Here is a 23,848-nt window from a genome sequence, read left to right as displayed (position 1 = left end):
CCCATGCAGAGCTCTGTGCTGTTACAGCTAGCACTTCAGCTAGCTTGGCTGAGAAAAAGCGGTGTGAACCGCAGCCACTGCAGTGCGGAGCAATCCACACACAGTATCTCCTCTCATCAATTAGGCCCACTCTCTCCCCTGTTCTTTGACTTCCACTCTTTCTTTCACAGCCCAGCTCCACCTTTCTTTTGGAGACTGTGAAAGTTGAAGGTCTGACTGTGCCTGGAAAGGGTTGTGTGAGGGACTGGGGAGTGGGGGACATCTACCCTCCCAGCCTTATATCCCTTCTAGTCAGTAATTTTTCAAGCAGATGAAAGCTGCATTCAGGTGCGTGTGAGATGATGATGCTTCTCTGCTTCATCTTTTCTGTCCCTGTGCCATTAAGGCTGAGTGATACAACGGGTTCATTTGCATAGACTAATGAGCATCACCGCAAACACTGGAAAACTCTTGTTTTCTTCAGCTTCCCTCAAATGCCATAAAAACCTCTCACCTGAAGTAACCTGTCTGAGGGTCTCAGCAGGGGGCACAGGGAGACAGGAACATGCACTGCAAGCTGCAGAGAAAGGCGAGCTGGGAGGAACTGGGGATGTGCCTGGCTCATCAGAGAGTGGCTCACCAGTGGATCCCCGTTAGCAGAGTTAATGTCTTGGTGATCCAGAGGAGTTGTGTACCATATTCAGAGAAAGAGCTGGGAAGTAGGTCAGCAACATAACTAAGGGAAACAGGGAGGTTTAGGGAGAACTTCATGGCTGACAGCTAATTAAAATCTGAGTTCCACTGCTTACTGTTGCAATGATTAGATTTCAGCGTGCAGGGTGAAAAGCAACACGAGGGATTGTGTTTGCTGCAACCATGCCAATTTCTTCTGTTCACACTATCCCTTTGCCATGTCAGCTTGTGCAGTCCCTTGTGTCCTGCATCTACTGCCAAACCAAGCACCACTGATATACAACCACTGGTCTGCTCAGGTCCTGATCAGACCACACTACTGTGCACGCTGTACACGTTTAGTTGTGACCATTTTATATCAATGGCCCTACTGAGAGAATTGAGTCACATCTAAGTACCATACATGGCCAGATGCAAGCTTATCCCTCCTCTGAAGAGTTTTAAATCAAAAGAGGTGAGACAGACAATCAGAGTTAGCTACTGTACACAAAACAATTTTTTTTTCTAAACCAAATTCTTATTTGGAAATGCCTTTCATCCCATATGTAGGCAATAACCTCTTAAATTAAGACCAAACCTAAGTAATATCAATAACAGCTGCAACACTAATAACAAGTAGCTGGTTTGCTGGTTGGTCAGTTGTCAGTTTATCACAAGGTGCTTTACAAAGGAGTTTGGTGACATTGTCCATGTCTTACACCTCATCTAGAACAGAGAAATTTAGTTTTCTATCTCTGCTGAAGGGTGTGCTGATGCAAAAATCTGAAAAAAAAAAAAAAAAAGCAAGAAAAGCACAAATGAAATCCAAAAGTAAAATTCTGGATTGCCTTCTTGCCAGTGGTGACAAAAATTACAGGCACAGCCAACAAGATAAGTGAGAGAAGCGTGCAGGAGCTACCATTATGACTCTGCTTCTCCACAGTTCTTGTTGCACCTGAGGATCTGGGTGTATAGGGCTACTCAAGGTCACTGGGTACTGGCAACTACCAGTGTGTGAGTTATTAGCTATTGTCCTATTTTAAGTTCCCAAAGCCACAGAGTTTTGCCTGGAGGGTGGGACAATGGGTTCATCTGCTCCTTGCTGGAGCCAGCAAAGGGTGGAGTCATTCAGGCATGGTGAAAGGGGAATTGCCCACAGGAAGGACACTTGGGCCAGCCTGTGATGTGGCAAGTCCTTCTGTGCCAGGCTGCTGGCTTCCTGCAGGACCTCCCCAACCCCATTGACCCTCCCTTGGGAACAGGAGGCTCTGCAGGTTCAGGGGCTGACCTGGACATAGCCAGATGTGGGGACAGTTCCCAGGAGGGCCCTAGATGACCCAAATGCCCCTTGCATGTCACCCCCATGGCCCCTGCTGTCCTCTGCAAACACCACGACATTGGTGATATGAGAGGGGAGTGACCCTCAACCCAGGGCCCCCTGGGATGTTCCTAGCCTCCTGCCTCCCCATAGCAGCCATGGGCAGCACTGTGGGGCACAGTGACAGACACAGTAAGGTATCTCTTGCACCTCCCCATTCTGCTTCCCTTCTTGCCATCTCTCCCAGGCCTCGCTCCCTCCTGCAGGGTGCAAATGGGGTCGGGTTTGCCCTGGCAGGTTGCAGGGCGGCCAGGAAGGGTGCGATGAGCCACGGCGGCAGGACTGGGAGCTGACCGGGCCGGGCGGGCAAGGCAGGCAGGTCAGGGAGGGCAGGGCTGGGGTCGGGCAGGGCAGGGCTGGGGGCTGCCCCGGGCAGGGCTGGCTGGGCTGCTGGGGGTGTGTCCGCAACCAGCCCTGCCTTTCAAAGTCCCTCGCTCCGAGAAGGAAATCGAGAACTATTTCCAGCAGGAGGAGGAGAAGGAGGGCTGAAGCTGACATCGCGGAGGGGAGACGGCGGGTTTCTCCCTGCCCGCGTAGCGCCGCGGGGGGATGCGGAGGGAGGGGAGGCTGCCTGCGGGGCGGGCCGGCTGAGCGCATCCCCGGGCGCTGTGTGTATGTGTGTGTGTGTGTGTGTGTGTGTGCGCGCGTGTGTGCGCGCTCCCTCCATCCATCCATCCCTCCCTTCCTCCCTCCTTTCTCCCTCCCTCCCTCCCTCTCTCTCTCTCCCTCCCGCCCGCCGCCGCGCCGCAGCCGAGCACCGGGGCTCCGCCACCCGCCCCACGCCCCTCCGCGATGCCCCGCCGCTGCTGAGCCGGCCCCGGCGGCGCCCGCTCCTGCCCCCCGCCAGGTAGGACCGCGACCGACCGGCCCCCGCCCGGGCCCTAGCCCTGACCGACGTGACGAGTCCCCCGCCGCCCCTACACTGGTTTCTACACCGAGGTCCCCGGTGCCGAGGGAGGATGGGGGAGGCGGGATGGGGGGCCCGGAGCCTTGCGGGAGCCGATGGCGAGGCAGAGGTAGAATGCTTCCCCCCACCCCAGCAATGCTTTTTGCAATCCTGACACGGCAGCTTCAGGCAGGCGAGGGGCTCGCCCCCCTCCCCCGCCGGCCAATCATGACATGTCGCGACGGGAGGCGCGGCTGCGGCGGGGGGTTACCTCTCCCCTACCCCAAGGGCTGGGCATTGCCGGGTATGTGGGGCCGGGGAGGGGGCTGGAGCAAACCGCCTCCTCCCGGGGGGCTTACGGGCATCTTCCCCCGTGCGCGGTGGCGGGGATGCGGTGCCTCCGCCCGGCGGGGGTGTTCGTGCCTCTTGGCAGGGCTGCTTTTCCTCCAGCCCCGGGGTTTTCTGCCTTGAAACGGTTAGCGAGGTGAGTGGTCGGAGGCACCTGCAGCCACAATGAAGTACCCATTTTCGCCTCGATCGACATGTGTTACTAAGGGCTGGCATTAAGCAGCGCTCATCACGTAGGCTTTGTCTAGGTGGAAGCATGGCTGGAGCTCTTCCGTCATCTCGAGTTTAATTCTTTAATCGTAGCCTTGTTGCTTCACTCCCCGCAGAGCCATGCTAAGCAACCCCACACTCAGCTCTGTCTCCAGGGCAAAAGCAAACTGCCAAAATATTGTAGAAACGCAGCAAGCACTAGGGACAACTAGAGTCTAAAAATGAAAGCTGTAGTAAAACCACAAGGTCATAGGCGCATGGGTGCAAGTGTTTGATTTCAGGGCTCCTCTTTGCTTGCACTTCACAGGAAACTGTACCTCCAGTCCCAGATGTTGGAAATCTGCGAGTAGAGCTATGGAAATGGGGGCTGAGAGAGGCTGGGATTCTCTGTGTACTCTCCCGGTGCCTGCCTAGGCATTCATGTGCTTTTTCTCACCACCACAAAGAGATGTATTCTTATTTAGAAAAGGGAAGCTGGGGTTCTTGCATGTTGGTGTGATGATGACAGCTGGGAAAAAAGGAGCTGTGCTGTATGGCTTTGGCTGAGGCAGTGGTCATCACCAAAGAAAGGCATTTGTGTTCCCTTGGGTACGTCTGACAAATGTTTCTTCCTCCCCTTTTTGTTCCGATTGGTTCTTCAACAGCAGCTTTGCCCCTTTTCCAGCAGAGGCATTTAGCCCAAATAGAGAAATAATCTAGCATTTCTAGAGCCATAACACACCAGCCAAGCCATGAATCCCCACCACCGTTCCCTCAGGAAAGCTGATGCCTTCCCTGACTCTTCTTACACCCCACCAGCTCTGTTTCTCTGGAAGCATAAACAACTCCTAAGTCAGTGCTGAGGAGTTGTGTTGTTCAAGGATTCCTCTGTACCAGGGTTTGTGTTCAAGATGTTTGATTGAAGAGATTGTTGCCTAGTGTTCCTGAATGCCAACACCAAGTAGCACAGTTCCAAGCTGATGAAACTTTGCTCGCTTCTCTCTCTCCTGCTTTCACTGAGCTTTTTGTGATCTTCTGGCTGTGAATTGCTCTTGAGGCTTAAATATTCACTGTCCTGCAGCTACCCAGGCTGCATCTAGTCTGCTCTTCTGGCACAGCTGAACATGGCGCAGCATGAACTTGGCTCATGTCCTTGCTCTTGGGAGTCTTCACAGCACTTTGTATGATGCCACATAGGCATAGCCATTTGTCTGTCTGTTTGGGCCTTTGGTAGTGTCCTGATCTGCTCAAGGCTGTCAGGGTTGCAGTTTTCCAGCATTGCATCCAGAATGAATTTGGTTTTCTGCTGTGTTTTTGGGGTCACACAATCCTACTGGCTTACTGGGGGAAAATGATTGTTCTCCAGCATCCTAATGAAACTTGGATCCTGTAATAAAGTCCAGTGTTCCCCAAGGCATGAGCATCACTGGACAACCAGCCAACAGGTTGGTCATAGCACAAATGGCATGCAATACTGGCTCTACTTGTGACTGGTACAGTGAACAAACTGGAGCTCTGTTCAAACTCAAGGTGCTATGATCTGCATATGCTCCCAGCTCATGTACATTGATGGCTACAGCTGTGCAAATCTGGGCAGCACCTGGGTGCTCAGGTTGTTGTGCTGTTGCAACTCTGGCATCCAATATGGGCTGAGCTCACTGACCAGTCTTTCCCTTGCCAAGGGCATGAGTGGTATCTCTCCAGCTATTTTCAGGAAGCTTGTAGGAAATTGGCTTTCTCTGCTATCTCTATCCCTCTGGTGATTTTAGCTGAAATTGGGAGGGAGGGGGACAGACAGGCATGGAAACTGTGATTTCATATGCTTGGCTTCCTAAGGAAACCTGGCTACAAATAGAAACGAGATTTGTTGCTGCAAAGTTCTCCTGGGGAGACAGAGAAAGCGGGGGAGACTGGGGAAAAGGGTGGGATGGAGTGAGTTCAGAGAAGGGCAACAAAGCTGGTGAAGGGTCTGGAGCAGAAGTCTGATGAGGAGCAGCTGAGGGAACTGGGGCTATTTAGCCTGGAGAAAAGGAGGCTGAGGGGAGACCTGAAACTGCCTGAAAGGTGGTTGTAGCATGGAGGGTGTTGGCCTCTTCTCCCAAGTAGCAAGTGATAGGACAAGGGAAAATGGCCTCAAGTTGCACCAGGGGACATTTAGATTGGATATAAGGAAAAAAATTTTCACAGAAAGGGTTTTCAGGCATTGAAACAGGCTGCCCAGGGAAGTGGTGGCGTCAGTCACCATCCCTGGAGGTGTTTAGAAGACATATGGATGAGGTTTTTAGGATTATGGTTTAGTGCCAGTGTTAGGTTAACTATTGGACTCGATGATCTTGAGGGCCTCTTCCAACCAAAATGATTTTATGGTTAACCTCACTTTTGAGGTAAGCAACCAAGCCCTGGCACACATCTACACTTCTATTCCCTTTCCTGGGATCTGGTGGTCTAAAAATGGTGTGTCTGCTCAGCACTAGCATTCAGCTGCCTCTAGGTTCAAAAGATGTACCTCTGGGGTGACTCTCCTAGGAGGTGTTACCACCCTTCACCAGCCACGGCTAGGTACCTAGCTGATGAATGGAGTGTGCCGGGATGGGCCTCCAGCCTAAACTAACCTGCCCAGTTCCTGTCTAGGACAGTGTCTAAATCACCCAAGTCCACAGCCTGCAGTCACCTCAGCCTTTCCCCACACACATTCTGGGGGATGTCTCCCACCTCTTCATCCCTGGATGGGTGCAGGGAGCTGCAAACTGGGGATTTGTCTCTGCTCCCTTGAAGCTTTCTACTTCTTCCTCCTGCAGAGCCCAGAAGAGCATCCTGCTGTACAGGGGACCCACACAGAGCTGCAAACTCAGTGCAAACATGAGCCCAGAGGGAAGAGCAGACACAGGCAGAGAGGCAAGCAACAGGCCTGCTAATTTCTCTCTCCTGGCCCCTGTGGGGCATCTCTGGGCAGATGCTTCCTGTTCAGGCTACCCAGGAGCTTCAGGCTTATTAGCAGTGTTTTATTCTCCCAGCACTCATGGGAGGTGCTCTTCCCATTTTACAGAGACGCAGAGCACAGGGAGGTGAAGGGCTGCCCTGAGATCGCAGAAGCAGTCTGTCGGCAAGGCAGCCTCAAAGTCAGCTCGTGGAGATCCAGTGGATAGCACTGTGCTTAGATCAGGAAGGGAGATCCACAGGCAGAGCAAGGCATTAACAGCCCAGGAGGAATAATGAGGAAGAGGCTGATGCTACTTGATAAAGAAGAGACCAAAAGCAGGTGACAGGGATAAAGAAATGGTCTGAAAGCAGCGAGTAGGAGGGAAGATGTAAAAAACCAAAACAAACCAACCAACCAAAAACACACAAAAAAAATCCCCAAAACCCCAAACAAACAAACACACAAAAAACCCCAAACCAAAACAAAACTCAAACAAAACCAAACAAATAAACAAATCAAAACAACAACCAACCCAAACAACCCAAGAGAAATGTACTGTTTCTCCCTTGCTTCTCATTTCCTGGCATTTTCCTTTCTGAGATCTTGAATCATGGAGGAAAGGGCCGATTTGCCACTTGGTCTTCATGTGCTAAAAAGCAAGGCTGGAATCTCCCTGACACACACTTCCAAGCTCAGTCTGTACAAGCTGCCACCAAATTCATCCAATCTGGCTGAAATTTTATGTCGGGGTTGTTTTATTTTCTCTATTTGTCTGTTTATTTTGGAAAGTTGCTGTGGAGATTGTGGGAAGTGATTGGATGCTTCATTGAAGAGATAGGATACTTGGAAAAATCAGTTGCAGACTGATAATTGTTCTAACTTTTTAATGTCCTTTACAGAAAACAGGGTGGCCTGATATGTATTTTACTGATTGGCTTTGTGGAGGGCCTGTGCCTCTGACTATATCTGGAAAGGTTTTGATGTTTTTTTGTACTGATGCAATCAGGATTCTGATGGCCTGGAAGTCATTTTCCTGATATCGAGATCTGGAGGGTCATGGCAGTAGATGCCAACAGGCTGTGCCTGTTTTGGAGTGGCAGAACTGGGTGGAAGGGAGAAGGAGCTGGGCAGAGCCAGAGCAGGGCTGTGAGCCAAGGTTTTTCTAAGCTGTGTTTAAAGTGCCATCACACTGCGCAGCCCTGAGTGGCAACATGGTGTTTGGACATAGCGACTTTCCTCCATGGGTCCGGATGTACAGCCGGCATGGCAGTAGAGTCCTTCTCCTGCTTTGATGGGTAAAAATCACAGCTGGCAGGAGCTACTGTTTACCAAAGCTGTGCCATGGGTCAGCATCAAGACCAGACATGAAGACAGGGGAGCCTGTGGCTGCCTAGACAAATCTCCAAGCACCCCATAGGTTGCAGGGCTATTGGCATTTGGTTTATGTCCCTTGGCTGTAGGAAGCTGGACCTAAGCTCTTGGCTGATTTACTAATTGATGGTCAGAGACCAGACAATTTGTTTGGGCTTTTCCTTTTTTTTTTTTTTCTTGCAGTCTTGTCTTTTCCCTGTATGGGCTTTGCTCAAGCTGCCCTGCTGGGAAGCAGATTGCTGCTTTCAATGACGCACAGGTGTAGAGGCTTCAGCACGGGCAGGAAGGGTCAGGAGGAGGTAGAGAGGTTTTCTAGCCCTCTAGAGAGAGAGCAATGAGTATGAGTCCCGTCTGTGGTGGTGAGGTATGCAGCACTTTCCCCAGGTAAGGCTGGATATTGCTTTCAGTAGGCTCTACTGCAAGAGAAACTGGGAAAGGGGTGTGGTGACTTGGAGACTTGAGGTCTGATCTTGGGGTAGGAGCACAGGGCACATAACTTGAAATAGCCATTTTTGCTGGGGGAGGGGGGGTGGCACTTGTTTGCTTTGAAACCCTGTTCTCTCACTCGGAGCCTTTTTGGGAACTGTTGTCTTTTCACCAGGGACACTTGGCAGAGCACTGAGTAGCTGGCTTGCTTTGAGGCTCTGTTCCTCTAGCTTGCAGGTTGGCTGTGCCTTGCAGTAGCTACTAGCCGCTTCTTTGCCAAAGTTTATGGGTCCTCTGGTTGAAGAGAGATAATCTTTATCTTGCCTCTTACACCAGCAAAGGGGGTTTTTGAGCTGCCTTCCCACTGCCCTGCAGCAGCACACTCTCAGTAGGAAAAGCTCCTCTCTGTCTAGCTCTGACTATGGGATGGGGAACGGCTGTATGGGAGTCCCTATGGTGTTGCAACATGCTCCTGTTTGTGTCCCCACAGCATGTCAAAAAGTAGCCGCTCTCCTGTGAAGAGCAAACTTCTTACTGCCCCCCAGCAAGTGACCAGTCACCCTGTGGGGAGAGGGTGCTGCTCCCACCTTCCATACACAGTGACACAGCTGTGGGGACACCTTCTCCCATACAAGCTGGCAGTAAATTCACAGTAATAATGTTTATTATGAAGCTGATGGCACAGTGAAGTAGGCACTGTCAGGTAGCATCGGTGGTGGCTGTAATGGTGTGAATGCTGCTGTGTTACAGCTGCTCTGTGTTGCAGAGTGTTTTCGTTCAAATGCTGGGAAAAATTCACCATGGGAAGTCTCACTCTCTGTCTTTGTGTAGCGACTCATTCCTTGTGAGCCCAGGCCATTTTCTTCCTTGCCCAATCCTTCTTCTGTAATGAAAGTGTCCGCGCTAGCAGTGTTTTTTCCGTACTCTGAAAAATTATGGTGCCACTAGCTTGTTGCAGATAATCATAAACCTGTGTGTGATACAAAGGTGTAGGAAAATAACAGGAAGAGTCTTGCAGCAGATATTTCAAGGGCCAAGTGCCCAAATGGAGATGGGACTTTTGGGAGGCTGCTGCAAAGGAAAAGCTGTGCTTTGCTAAAATGCTGAGCAGCTTTCAGGCTCACTTTGTATGCAGCAACCAGCCAGCCTGTGGGAGCCAGGGAAAGGTCAGGGCAGAGTCTAAAAAGCAGTTTTCTCCCCATCTGGCAGCTCCTGAACTGGGGTGCTGCAGCACCAGCTGGCAGCAGCAGCTCTCTCCTACAGATTTGTGAAACCTAGAGTTCCCCTGTCCAGCAGAGAGGCAAATATGTCTGCAACCCTCCCAGCCCTGCTGTGGGCAACAACTGCCCTCCTGGTGTTTCACAACACTAAGGGCTGGAATAAAGGCTGGGCCAACATCTGTTGGCTGGGACCCGCATCTAAACTGAGCTTGTCTAGAAGGGACCGCAAGGACTCTTGCAGGCTTTCCTTCATGACTGTGCAAAACCAACTGCTAGTGCCCCAGGGGAGCTTGTCCGCAAAGGGAAGGGGCACACTGCCACTTCAGGAGAGCCCGAGTGGGACCTGGCTCTCCTGGTTAGATCCAGCTCCACCTGAAAGCTCTCAGGCAGCCAGTTTCACAGAGCCCCAGGAGAAGCTTCACTCTCTCCGTGATAAAAAGAGCTCTGGGTGCTTCCCCTAGGCATGGGGTAGTGCTTATGGGCAGGGTTGTGCTGGCCTGGGGTGGTGATTTGGGGCTCCTCACCACACATGTATGGCCAGCACCAAGCTTGTGCCTCTGCCCAGCACTGCTGTGATCAGTCTGACCCAAGGGGTGTTGAGGGAGTGAGGCCAAGGCCATGAACACTGCAGCAGGAAAGGTTTGCTGGGGCTACTGACCTGGCATGCTGTGAATCTCCTACTGCATTTGCTTTTATTGTTGATGGGCAGGATGGGAAATGCAATTGAGACACCTTAATGAAAAGCTAACAAAGTTGGGTTTGGAGGGAGGGCTGGCATTCTGGTAGCCTTGCTTCTCATTAGAGAAAAATATGAATGATTTGTCTGGGAATATTCTTAGCACTCTGCCTGCAGCAGTGTGCTGACCATGCGCCGAGACCCTATGCAAATGCCGAGTAAAAGGGTCTCTGGGGACCAAGCTGTTTATTTTGGATTGTACAAATAAAGAAAAGCTGCTAATTTTATAGCAGCTGCTTCATGGAGATATTTTGAGTGTCAGGCTCTGATTGTGTGTGTAACCAGCATGTTATGGCCAAGCATTTTCTAGCTCTTCATAATTCCCAGGTCTGGTGTTAATAACACTCAATGTGAACTAGTTCAAGTAGGAAAGCTGGTGAGGGTATGTGAATATTCCTTGATGACTGCACCACAAAATGCTGGAGAAGATCCAACATAGAGATGGGGGATACTACTGCCATCAAAGAAGGGTCCTGGTGCATTGCCAAGGCCCATGGGTTTTTCTTCCAAAGCTCCAGCCTTTCCTCATCCATCTGAACTCTCCAGAAAAGTTCCATGTTTCTTATCTCCTGCTGTCTGAGCGAAAAATATTGTTTGTACCTTGAGAGCTGGATGGGAAGGCCAGAAAGATGGATTGCTCAGATGCAAGCCTCTAGGCCTTTTTTCCTCCTGTTTAACATAATATGGGACTTGATTAAAAACAAATAAACAAACAAACCAACAAATCACCACAAACCAACAAACGAAACCCAACTTACATTAGAATGTTCTAAAGGGAAGAACATGGTAACAAAGTTCAACTGACTAATTAATCTGATTTTGTGGGTGTCTTTTTTCTGGCTGGGACTTCCAGTGCTTGAATCCTTTTAAGACTATAGAACTAGTCCAAAGTGTGATGGGACTCTCCTATTCTTTATGACCTAAATCAGTGACCCAAAGCATAATATTTTCTCTAGAACCATCTGTTTCCTCTTCTTGCCAAGGGGATTTCACAATGCCTGGTTGCTCTGAATAATTGTACATGTGCAAGGATATGACTTGCCACAGGGAGAAAATTAACTGAACAAGGGCAGGTGGATGCTCTTGAGTTTTCTGTTGAAACTATTACTCTTTAGAAGAAGAGGGGGAAGAACCATGCAGCTTAGTAATATTTAATGCCCAAACTAAAGTTTTTTTGAAGCCTACATATTTAAAAAAACTACACTTAGAAGCTATCTGGGATAAACAGAGTACATACCAAGTCAGCCTGTGTTTTGACAGCCCCTTTATCAAATGTCTCCAAGATTTGGTTTAGAGCAGTGTGAAACGCAGGGGTACAGATGTTGGCTGACTAATTCATGCTTAGGCTAAACTTTAGTGCCCATGAATGCACATCTGTTTCAAATCAGCTGTCCAGCAAGTGGCCTGCAACAAGGTACTCTTGTTTACCAACACCATGTTTTCGATTTTTTACTTCAAATTTCTAAGTCGTGGCTACAACCTGCATTTTGGGAAGCAGAGGGTACCCAGCAACTGTGATCAGAAGGAGCAATGTTCAGGGCTTCTGGATAGAGCAGTAAGAGGTTTTGGTAGCATTAGCAGGATTTTTAGCACAAACGTCTCCTTTCTTTTAAATCTGTCTTCATACAGGAGACTTACTTTTTATTGTTTATCTTATCTGTTCTTATCACCCAGCTCTCCGACTTGCTTACTTCCTGCTCCTCCTTTCTTAATTAGCAAATTGGGAGGATGGGAGAGGCAGACCAACAATTCCTGGTAAGAAAATGCCATTTATATAAAACTGTCTTAATAAAGCCTCAGTATTATGCTTCCAGCCCAATAATCCCACTACAGCATACTTAAATAAATGGAGGAGAGGGCTTTGATCCATCCTTATGATGTCTCTTTGTGGAGTAGATCCTGTAACATGGGTGCAGGATGGTACCCATTGCTTCCTCCAGCCAATTCTTCACTTGTGTGCAGCCCTGTCTCTGTGTAATGTGCCTCTGCCCTAATGAGGAAGGGTGATTTCTGTGTCATGGGGGATAAGGAGATGGGTGGTGGTGACCAGGTGCTTTTCTTCAAGGAGGTTTTAGTGTGTGCCTTTTTAGGAAGATGAATGCTTCTCCTCAAGAACACCCACCTGGCTGTACTTTTGCAGTCAGAAATGCAGCACATGTAGCCTGCTGTGTGGCCAGAGAGCCCGCCTGGTTCCCAGCTGTGCTGTGGAACAAGCCCTCTTGCAGGAGGAAGAGGGAAGGTGTGCTTAGCCATCCTGCTTGGGTCGTGCTGGCTATGACCAGCTCCAGGTGACACCTGGGATGCTGTCACTGGATGCAGCCTTAGTGTGGATCGGCTGATCTGTGTCTCCAAGTGCAGGCAGCTGTGCAGCTGCCAGACCTGGTGTGGTGTTTGCTGGACACCAAGCAGATGGCACATGGTAGGGTGAGACCTGCCTGACATTGCAGAGGCTGGACTTTGGGAGGTATTAAGTGGATCTCCTGCTTGTGTCCCATCTCTGATATTGGCCTGGGAATACCATCCTACTCTTAGGAGTTGAAACCTTTCATGGCTGAGCATTTTTTTTTCTTCTTTCTGGGATGTGGATTTTTTATGAGCAAAACTAATTTAGCCTTTTGTATTCTCCAGCAAAGGTATTGACATACTCATTTTCCTCTCTTCATAGAAACATTTTTAAGTACCATGTGATCAAATCAACTTGGAATGGAGAAGCATAGTATAGCAAAGGCTCTCCCTGAAGAGAAAATATAGCTTTAATAACTATGAATCTGGCTTTTAGTGGTTAGTAGATTTGAGAATGTCACACTGAGCATGCTCAGGTTTTTGCACTGAGCATCTCTATGTACTTAAAGGCATCTGTTCTGTCAGTTTATGCACTGCTAACTAACTGCAAACCTCTTTAACAGCTCCTCTACACTGCTGGAAAATTCTGAGGCGGGACAAGGGCAAGTACTGCTGTCATGCCTGATGACGGATGTAAATGGAGTGAGAAAGGCTCTTGAAGGGGAAGCCGTCAAAACTGACCTAGTGGGAAAAGAGCACAGGCACAGGTTTCCTCTCGAAGCATGCCAAGAGAGCCATGCTTGGCTGCATATGGGGTTCTTTCCAGTTTTGGGAAGGTGCAAAGTGATGCACTGTGGAAGGAATGGCTCCAAAATCATTATTTAAAGACTGCCCTACTGGTGCACCTTATGATCAAGTTACTGTTAAGAATAAGATTTTGCCAGGGCTTGACATCACTTTGTGCAGATATCTGATGTGGAGTAGGTGCTTGAGAGGACTGTGAGCAAGAAAAGTCTGTGAAATACAGAATTTACAGTGATTAAAAGCAGCAAGTGTATATATATATATTTTTAATGACAAGGGGATAGTAGATTTCCCTGTCCTGTCCTGCTCTCAGCCTGAACTCCAGTGAGTGGGTGCTCTGTAATTTTGAAATGGGAAACACTCTTGCTAGTTGTGAAGCAGAATGATGGGCTTTAATTAGATGAGAAACCAGAAAATGCAATTGAACTAATAGGCTTTCAGCAAAGAGAAATAAAGTGGTGTTAAACATCATGGTAGCTAAAGGGGGAAGGTGCTAGCCCACTGTTAGCATCCGAATCCATCCTTGTTCAGATAACTGAGCTGGATGATTTGTACATGTAACACTGCAGTAATTATAACACAAATGGTCTCATAAGATGGGTCTTCTTGAGTAACAGGGTAACTTGATTATATGTTTGGGAAAGATAGGAAATAAACAGAGTGTAGAAGAAAATCTTGTTATCCCTAGTCGGCCTCACTTAATGTATCTTTCCTTTCGTCTCTGCAGGTTGACAACATTTGGAGCTTGCTCGGTGGAAGTGGCCATGTCGCGAGCAACTCACCCACCTACCTTCCCAGTGAGCTTCCAACTCCTGAGCATTGTGCTGGTGTTGCTCTTCCATGCAGATGGCATACATGCAGAGACCCCCAGCGAATTGCCTGTGAATGACACTGAGGAGTGCACTGGCTCATACATCTGCAAAAAGGGTGTGATTTTACCAATATGGGAACCCCAAGACCCCTCATTCGGTGACAAAATCGCTCGGGCAACAGTGTATTTTGTAGCAATGGTGTACATGTTCCTGGGAGTATCTATCATAGCTGACCGCTTCATGTCCTCCATCGAAGTCATCACATCCCAAGAGCGGGAAATAACCATCAAGAAGCCCAATGGTGAGACCAGCAAAACCACGGTGAGGATCTGGAATGAGACCGTTTCTAATCTCACACTGATGGCCTTGGGCTCATCTGCCCCCGAGATTCTCCTGTCTGTTATCGAAGTGTGTGGCCATGGTTTCACAGCAGGGGACTTGGGGCCAAGCACAATTGTGGGGAGTGCTGCATTTAACATGTTTGTCATCATTGCGATCTGTGTTTACGTTGTTCCAGATGGAGAGATAAGGAAGATCAAGCACTTGCGAGTGTTTTTTGTTACAGCGGCATGGAGCATCTTTGCCTACACTTGGCTTTACATTATTTTATCTGTGTCTTCTCCTGGGATTGTGGAGGTTTGGGAAGGCTTGCTCACCTTCTTCTTCTTCCCCATCTGTGTAGTGTTTGCCTGGATAGCTGACAGGAGGCTTTTATTTTACAAGTATGTCTACAAGAAATATCGAGCTGGCAAGCAGAGAGGCATGATCATTGAGCATGAGGGTGACCGGCCCTCCTCCAAAGCTGATATTGAGATGGATGGAAAGGTTGCTAATTCTCATGTGGAGAACTTTTTGGATGGGACACTGGTGTTGGAGGTGGATGAGAAAGACCAGGATGATGAGGAAGCCAGGAGGGAAATGGCTCGGATCCTGAAGGAGCTGAAACAAAAGCACCCCGACAAGGAAATTGAACAGCTTATAGAGCTGGCCAACTACCAGGTCCTGAGCCAGCAGCAGAAAAGCAGGGCCTTTTACCGCATTCAGGCTACTCGGCTCATGACGGGAGCTGGCAACATCTTGAAGAGACATGCTGCAGATCAGGCCCGCAAAGCTGTCAGCATGCATGAGGTCAACAGTGATGTGGCAGAAAACGATCCCATCAGTAAGCTCTACTTTGAGCAGGGTACCTACCAGTGTCTGGAGAACTGTGGCACTGTCGCCCTGACCGTCATTCGCCGGGGAGGAGACTTGACCAACACAGTATACGTTGACTTCCGGACAGAGGATGGGACAGCCAATGCTGGCTCTGACTATGAGTTCACTGAAGGGACAGTGGTCTTCAAGCCTGGAGAAACCCAGAAGGAAATCCGTGTTGGCATAATTGATGATGACATATTTGAGGAGGATGAGAACTTCCTTGTCCATCTCAGCAACGTCCGTGTGAGCACTGAGGCCTCAGATGAGGGCATTCTTGAAGCCAGTCGTGTCTCAACACTTGCCTGCCTGGGATCACCATCTACTGCCACTGTCACCATCTTTGACGATGACCACGCTGGCATCTTCACCTTTGAGGAACCAGTAACACATGTCAGTGAAAGTGTAGGGACCATGGAAGTGAAAGTGTTGAGAACCTCTGGTGCACGAGGAAATGTTATTGTGCCCTACAAAACCATTGAAGGCTCAGCCAAAGGTGGAGGAGAGGACTTTGAAGACACCTGCGGGGAGCTGGAGTTCCAGAATGATGAGATAGTGTAAGTGAAGGTTTTATTTGTTACTTACAGTCTCCATTTCTCCTGAAATTAAATGCACATGGCTCCCAGAGCTGCACTGGAGGTGTTGGGTGTCAGCACATAGCAGTAAGTCACGAATGGCCTTATGTGCTTTGTGGAGCCTGAAATACTGCGTTCCTGCCTTGCTAACAGACCAGAGAGTGATGCCTGCTCAGGGGCATTCCACCCTTCCAGCAGCAGGAAGGTGGGACTGGTTTGTGAGCCCAGCCTCCTGCACCCTATCCATGTGCCGCACAGATCTCTCTAGCCTCAGCTCTACAGTAGAGGAGCAAACAAAACTGAGGTGGCTGTTACCGCCCAGTCATAAGGACCTGTTTTGTGAAGGGCCTAAACTGAGTGTATGAATTGTGGTACCTACTTCCTCTTGCCTGTTGAGAGTCAGGTCATCCAGGACTGGGCCACAGACTGTTCCACCAGTGCTCTGTTCAGGGCTTTGGTGAAGGTCACTTCACCTCCTCCTCTTCTGAAGGCTACAGGCCTGGGTCATTGTACAATGCATGTCCTGAAAAAGTATCATCATGCAGAGAAGCGTCATGGTTAGGATGCAACTGCAGCCACATTTGGTTGCTTGCAAATAAAAAAAAAGAGGCTTAAAGTTGTTGGAGGCTGCTCCTGAGTGTCGCTAGGTGGATGGTAGAAAAAAAATCAGTGCTGTAGCCTTGTTTATTACATTATGTGGTGAACATAAAATAGCCCAGTAGAAAACATCTATCCTTGGGTATGTCATGAAGATATTTCCTAGACCAGTTGGGGCTCTGGGAGAAACAAGCATTGGGAGTTGTGTTGTTCCAGCCTCAGGCTCTTCCTACAGTGAAGTCTGTGTCTGAAGATCAGTCCTTGTCAATAGTGGAGTCTGTAGCACAAAGCCACTGCATAGAACTTGGAGAATTCCCTGATAAATGGCACGGCTGTGTCAAGGGAGAGCTGAATGTTGGCTTAGGTGTTGTGTATCATACAACTGGTCTCTTAGGAGCTGAGACAGACCCATGATGAGTGCCAAGAGTGGACCTTTTGTTCTGCCTGTTACTCGTATCTGCTCTCTGTGCACAGGGAGAATGAAGTGAATGGGGAAACCATAAAACTTCTTGAAGTAGGAGGAAAGAAAAAAAAAAACAAAACCTATTTGTAGTTCTCAGGCAGGGTATTAGAACAGTTGGGGTTTTGACTTCTCAGGAAAAACTGAGCAAGAACTTCACAGCTCCAGCAGTCTGGAGGCCAGAACGTGAAAGTTGCTCACACAAGTGTCAAGAGCACACGATATGCCATTGTTCCTGGCTCCTGAATAACTACTCTAGTAGAGAGGAAAGCAGTTACTTTGTTTGTTTATTTATTTATTTATTTATTTTCCCATTTTGGGAGAAGCAGGGAGTTGTCTGCGAGATGCAATGAACTGGGCTATAAGGATATCCCCCAAAGGCTATTTTTAACCAGGTCACTCAGCACTAGCAAAACTGGGTTTCTGGCAGGAAGATTGTGATGTTTAATCTCAGTTCCCCTGGGATGAGACATGTTTACATGGCAGGCCAAACAAATGGCTGCAGGCTCTGTGACTGCTCTCAGAGGGGCTTGGGCTCCCCCCTTCTCTTGGATCCATCACTCTGTCCAGGATCTCTGTGCTGTCCTTCATCAAAGATAAAGTCACCTGCATCTGCACTGCCTGTTGGAGCTCAGCCTGTGAGGTGGGGTTTCACAGTGGGATGGCACTGCCATCTCCTCAGTGTTGCGCCGGGGCCCACTGTGCTGTCCCTACTCTCTGTGCTGGTGGCCTGTCCTCCACTAAGCTTTCCACTGCTGACTTTTGCCAACAGCCCAGAAACAAGGAGTGTGCTGAAAATGGGCTGACATCCCGGGGCATGCTGGTGTGCCCTCCTCACAGCAAGCCTCCTTCTGCCTTTTCTTACTGGCTGTCAGTATGTGCACAGCAAGCAAAAAATTGAGGAAAACAGCTTTCTTAGAAGCCTGAGTGTGTTTTTTTCTGTGGAGATGCCAAGGCATTGCTATCATAGCTGTATTGCCTTTAAGCTCTCTCTCCCTGGAATCGCAGGAAGGGATAGTACATGGGAAGTATGTATACATGGGAATAGTGCGGCCAGCAGGACCAGGGCAGTGATCGTCCTCCTGTACTCGGCACTGGTGAGGCCGCACCTGGAATCCTCTGTGCAGTTTTGGGCCCCTCACTACAAGAAAGACGTTTCAGTGCTGGAGCGAGTTCAGAGAAGGTCAATGAAGCTGATGAAGGTTCTGGAGCACAAGTCTGATGGGGAGCAGCTGAGGGAACTGGGGCTGTTTAGCCTGGAGAAAAGGAGGCTGAGGGGAGAACTTATCATTCTTGACAGCTACCTGAAAGGTGGTTATAGCATGGAGGGTGTTGGTCTCTTCTCCCAAGTAGCAAGGGATAGGACAAGGGAAAATGGCCTCAAGTTGCACCACGGGAGGTTTAGATTGGATATTAGGCAACATTTCTTCCTGGAAAGGGTGGTCAGGCACTGGAACAGGCTGTCAAGGGAAGTGGTGGAGTTACCATCCCTGGAAGTGTCTAAAAGGTGTGTAGATGAGGTTCTTAGGGACATGGTTTAGTGCTAGAGTTAGGTTATGGTTGGACTGAATGATCTTGAGGGTCTTCCAACCAAAATTATTCTATGATTCTATGATTTAGAGGTGGACTTAACAATGTTAAAATTGGACTCAATGATCTTAAAGGTCTTTTCCAAACAAAATGATTCCATTATTCTGAGCATCACTTCAGGAGTTTGCAGCCTGGTAGAGATGAGGGCTTGGGAAATGGGGTGGGAGGAGGTGACAACTACAGGACTATATGTTGGCCAAGGGGCTTGCTCCATTCAGGCGGGAGAGGACATGTATACACCCTATTTTTCAGGGGCAGAAATGAAATAGGTTGTACAAATTGCAATCTATTCACATGCTTGAAAGGCAGTAGGTATTAATCTAAAAATTAGCTGCTACAGTCCATGTTCGGTTGTTGGATGCTGCAACCTGGCTTGCAGAAGATTTCTGCAGGCCCGTGTTTGCCCGGGCACAAGTTTAGGGCAGCCCTGCAGCACAAAGGCGGTGTGGTCCTGAAGCTGGGGATGCTGCTTATGGGCATCTCTTGGAAGAGTTTGCTCTAATGGGAACAAAGAAGATGTGCTAGTGCAAAATATGGATTGCAGAGCTAAAGCCTGTTTGCTCTGTTATTGCTGTGCTTCAGCTAAGTCACAGCTATGTAGAATGGTGCAATTCCCCAGCTAGTTTTGATTCAATAAAGTTCTAAATCTTCAGGTTTTCCCATGCTCTGATGGCCATGAGATGGCTTTGCTGCCCTTTCTAAAGGTCTTCAGTGCCTCTTCAGCTCTGCCGTTCTAGGCTGTATCAATCAGCTTGATAAAATTGAGTAAGATGTGTTTTTCTTGGGCACTACCTACAAAGGTAGAGCAGTGCAGGGGGACACAAGGATGAAAGAAAACTGTGTACAAGCATTTATTATTAGAGGTCTGGCTTGTTGGTAAGTCCCAGTAAAATTAGAAAGTGCTGGGAGGGCCCTGATCTTCTGGAGACCTTCCTCTGGTTCCCAAAAGGCTCAATTATGTAACATGTTGTTTGTTTGCAGTGTCCAGAGAGACTTTCCCGTTTTGCAATCTGTTGATGTCCCCTTTCCCAGAGCGCACAAAATAGCTGTGTAACTGCTGAAGCTATGCCACTCCTGTGCATTTAAACAAAGATCTCATTCCGATGCTACCAAAAAAGATGCATAACAGAGAAGATGTTGGTCCTCCTATGGAAAGTTTTATCCCAGCACTGCCTGGTAGCCTCTTGGAGTGATGCTTTTCTGCTCCTTGTTCCTGAAGCACAGCTTGTGTGTTCAATGTTGCCAAGTGAAAGAAAAGACATTTAAATGTGTTTTGCAATGAGGTTATCTCGGTGTGCATGACAGATTGTTCCAAGCTGTGTGGGAAGGCTAAAGGTGTCTGACTTGGGTCTCAGCAAGGCCAGTCTTAGTGATGTTGAACAGGTACCTGGGGTTCTGAGCTGTCAGTGTAGGACAAGGTGCTATGATTTAAAGTGTAAGGGAGAGCCTTCCCTCTGGAGCCATCCTCAACAAGATGACTCCAACTTTGTCTTCCATCTCCATTGATGATTAAAGCTTTCTTGATGAGAACATGGAGAAGATATGTAGATGCAGACTTTTCCTGCCCAGCCATCTACTGCAGCTATCGTGATCATAAAAGAAGCCACTGGTTCACCTAGTCTGTGTATTTTTATCTCCTGAGCAAATGCCAAATAATTCAAAAGAGGTCCAGCCTCCAATCTTAGAGGAGGAAACAATCCTTCCTTAGCTGGTGGGATCTCTTCTCCTTACTGTCTGAAAATATCAGGAGAGGCACCTCTTCCAGATGTGACAGTAAATCTGTATGAAAACTGTGTTCTTTTATGTTCAAAAGTAGTCTTTTTTCCAGAGGTACCATTGCAACTAGAGATCTATTACAATCTGCATTCCAGATGTCTGCACCCACACCCCACAAAAGTTTTTACTGCATTAATAAGTCAGTGAGGAAGATGGTACACACAATTATGTAGATAACCAATGAAACTGGTATTTCACCTATGCAGTTACACCTCTAAATGCATGAAGAATCTTATGTCAATAGATCTTGCTGTTCATAATATATAGTTCAGCTATTTTTATAAAAGGTATCTGCTGCAGGTTTAGGAAGAGACACTCTTGGCCCACTGAATTTGTCTTGTCCAAGCCAGCTTTGCCATTTCTCTGGAAGCATAAATCTAGGAGCCACATACTAAGTGACACAAACATCAACTAAATCCTCTAATTTTTAGGGAAAGTGTCCCCAGAGACCACATAGCCTCCCTCTCAAGAGCTCTTTAAAAATGTCAATAAGTATAGATTATGGCAGTGGGGAACCGAGTGGTACTGCTTTTTTAAGTTCCTCTTTTCTTTTCCAAAAGAAGTTGGGTGAGGTATTTCTGAAGAAACAGCAAAAATAAAATCCTGACTCAGCCCTGGGACCTCTGTAGCTCAGTTTTGCATCTGTGGCCTGCAGCTTCAGAGGAAAATATAAAACCTCCATCATGGTCAGCCTTGCAGTAGGATGCAGCTGAAGAGCAGAGAGTTTTCTGATGCAGCAGAGAGACCACTGTAAATCAGGCTGAAGGTGAAGCAAACAAAAATTCCCCTTTTCACATTTCATCATTGAACACGATATCTCTTTCTTTGTCTGTCCCACTTTGTGTGGGTCAGTGTGCATTCCCTCCCTTACAACCCCCGGCTTGTGCAGCGTTAATGTCTGGAGGCACAGTGTGAGATATCAAAACAGACCAAACAAAGATTAAACTCTTACTCAGCCTGGTTCACGTACCCAGCTTGGTTTTTAGAGCATATCTCCCCCTCAGCACTGACAGTCTCACCCGGCCCAGTGGAACTTCCAGGCAGTTCAAATATGGCCACCAGGACCTAGGTCTTGAGTCTGTGACAGGAGCACTCAGTGCCCTGGGTCCATCTCATGGGAGGTGGCCTTGGCCATGGCCCACAGCAAGGAGCTGGGCACATGTGTCACACGAGGCTGGGACATGGCATGGAGGCCTGTTTCGCTTTCCAGGGGAGTTTTGGGGAGAAGTTCCCTGGGACTGAAACTTATAATTGCTTTGGGTCTTGAAGACCAAAAGTTGGGCATCCCCTTTGCAGGGGAGAAGGTACAGATATAACAGGGTGAGCTAGCTTTTCTTTTTCTCCTCTTAGTTTGCACAATGTTCAATCTTTCCCGAACACTCCTAAAATGTTAACCTTAATATCTCCCAGCCATGTGCACCTTTCTTAAACTGCTGTGCTCTTGTCTTGGTTGCACTGGACAACCCCAATGGGAGGGGGGCTTAGGAGACAGCAAGGAAATAAGGCCGTGTGATGTTCATAGACCTTCCCCTTTTTCCTGCAACCGAGAGCCTGCAGGTGCTTGCTGTTGTCCTGTGCACACAGACTGGGCACAGAGCGACACAGATATGGTGTGTACATATAGGCTGAAAAAATCCTTCCCAAGTCCCACATCAGCTCTCAAGCCTGCAAAGCACATACTTGCAATTGTGTCTCTAAGTGTCTTATGGCCTGATTTGGTCCTCTCCTCCCCAGGCTAATGCCAGGGGCTGTGCTCCTGTGGCATGTCATCATGGCGTTGTAGGACAAGTCCTGCCTGTAACTTGCTTGGGGAGCATAAGCACGGGACGCAGTCTGTGCTGTTTGCCCAAATAAGTCATGAAATCTAGGAACTTGATTTGATGATGTCCCCTGTGGAGGGGATTAGACAGTGAGGTTGTTATTGCATGAAGCAAGTTGAGCCAACACGACTGGGGAGAATGGTGCGAGGGAGAGAAGAGCGAGAACAAGAATGGTTAGCTCTTGCTGAAGAACTGACACAGTTTTTGTCCTTGAAAAAACAATGTTTCCTTATTTGTAATGAGCTGTTGTTGGCAATTTACTGCTGCCAGCTGCATCTCTGTGGTTGATTAAGGGAGCTTGGATCTTAAATATGTAATAACTCTCTGAAAGCCATTGAGAGGCAGTTATTAGCTTCATCAGGGCCTGTGTACACATCCGCTGTGCTCCTTTATGAAAAGGCTACCTATTAAATGCATTGTAGTAATTTATAAAACAGAGGATCTAGGCTTGTTTTAAGAAATTAAAGCATCAACCTTAGCAAAGCTTGTTGGTGTGGTAAAGAGTTATCTTGGGGTGAAGCACTGCTCTGCAGCTCCTTGCTAGGGAGTTGAGAAAGGGGATAGGAGAAGTCCTGTCCCCCTTTTGAAGGCTCTGTTCTTTCCCTGGCATGCTCTTGAGCACTGCCAGCAGCACCATTAACACCAGCTGTGATATGCAGGCCTTGTCAACAGAGCAGGGATCTGTCCCTCTCCCTCCTGTGCACATGGGATCCTTTACTCTGGCAAATCCTTGAGCAAGGAGAGGTAAATAGTCGGTACCCAGGACCCTGATGCAAGTGCTGAGTTCGAGTTGTGCATCTGCCTTGGGAAAAAGCTTCTTTCTTCTGATACTTTGCCCTCAGGTTTGACATCAGTGTATGGTGCTCAGTAGTTTTCTTCCAGCAGCAGGGCTGCATTTGTGGGCTTCGAAGGCGAGCGACAGAACAAAAAGCAGACAGCTGACCACAGCCGGCATCCAAGCATCTGTGCAGATGGGCAGAGAAACATCTGCTGTCATCCAAAGCCAAACAGAAAGGAGAAGCTGGACCTGGCAGACAACTGGCTGAGTCAGAGTAGACCCTCCCCTGGGGGAGAGGCTGAGCCCAAAGGCATCATCCCATGTGCTGCAGGCAGATGGAGTGCTGTCAGCCGGCTCTCCGCTGGCAGGGGTATGTGATGGAGCTCTGCCCTTGGCAGGCAGGCATACCAAAGGTGATGCACAGTCTCCCATGTCCGAATCTGCCTTGTATGTGTTCCTACTGGCTTTGCTCACATCAGGGACAAAACTGCATGTTCACTAGCAAGGACATGCACATCACTGCCATGCAAGGGGAAAGACACCTATACTATCCCTTGTCTCTTCTCCTTGCCCTGTTCTCCAGCACCATAGAATAACTGTGTTAGCTTAACCTTCACAGTCTGGTATTGCTAAACCACCTGTATTGCTACAGTACTCTAAGATGAGGAGCTTTGATTAAAAGTCTTTCACAGCCACAGTGTTTGTGATGGCTGGATACATGGCTTAGCCGCAGTGGTACTAATGGGTATGTTCTCTGCTTTGCAGTCTCAGGCATGGTTGGAGTCGAGATCAGCCCTCTCTAAGTCATAAATGCCATTTAGTTTGAGGACATCTTGGGAGATATCAAAAACTCCACTAATAATGTTTCTGACACTGACACTGGACGCGTTGCACTGATTTCCAAGAATGGCAATGCTGGATCCTGGGTGACAACAAATAATAACAGCATTCTCTGTTTTAAAAATATCTTAGTGTAAGAGAGAAAATATTCCCACTGCTGTGCAAGTAAGAGGGTGACCAGCATGTGCCTCCTC

At 48.4% G+C, this 23,848-nt stretch overlaps 1 protein-coding gene across 3 annotated transcripts in view; it reads left to right on the top strand.

Annotated features, from left to right (window-relative positions):
• The window catches only part of SLC8A1 (solute carrier family 8 member A1), a 141,938-nt gene that overhangs the window by 13,841 nt on the left and 104,249 nt on the right, over positions 1-23,848 (top strand). For 2 of the 3 annotated variants that reach the window (XM_065630649.1, XM_065630647.1), the window contains exon 2: positions 13,940-15,775. In XM_065630649.1, coding sequence (XP_065486721.1) covers positions 13,977-15,775 — 1,799 coding nt within the window. In that variant the 5' untranslated portion in view covers positions 13,940-13,976. Of the gene's footprint in view, positions 1-2,859; positions 2,877-13,939; positions 15,776-23,848 lie in introns of those variants that run through there. The other variant, XM_065630648.1, reaches the window with a different exon arrangement.

Source organism: Caloenas nicobarica, chromosome 3, assembly GCF_036013445.1.
Source record: "Caloenas nicobarica isolate bCalNic1 chromosome 3, bCalNic1.hap1, whole genome shotgun sequence".
Taxonomy (NCBI): Eukaryota; Metazoa; Chordata; class Aves; order Columbiformes; family Columbidae; genus Caloenas; species Caloenas nicobarica.
Note: the sequence above shows the minus strand (reverse complement) of the source record. Positions and strands in the feature narration are given on the sequence as shown.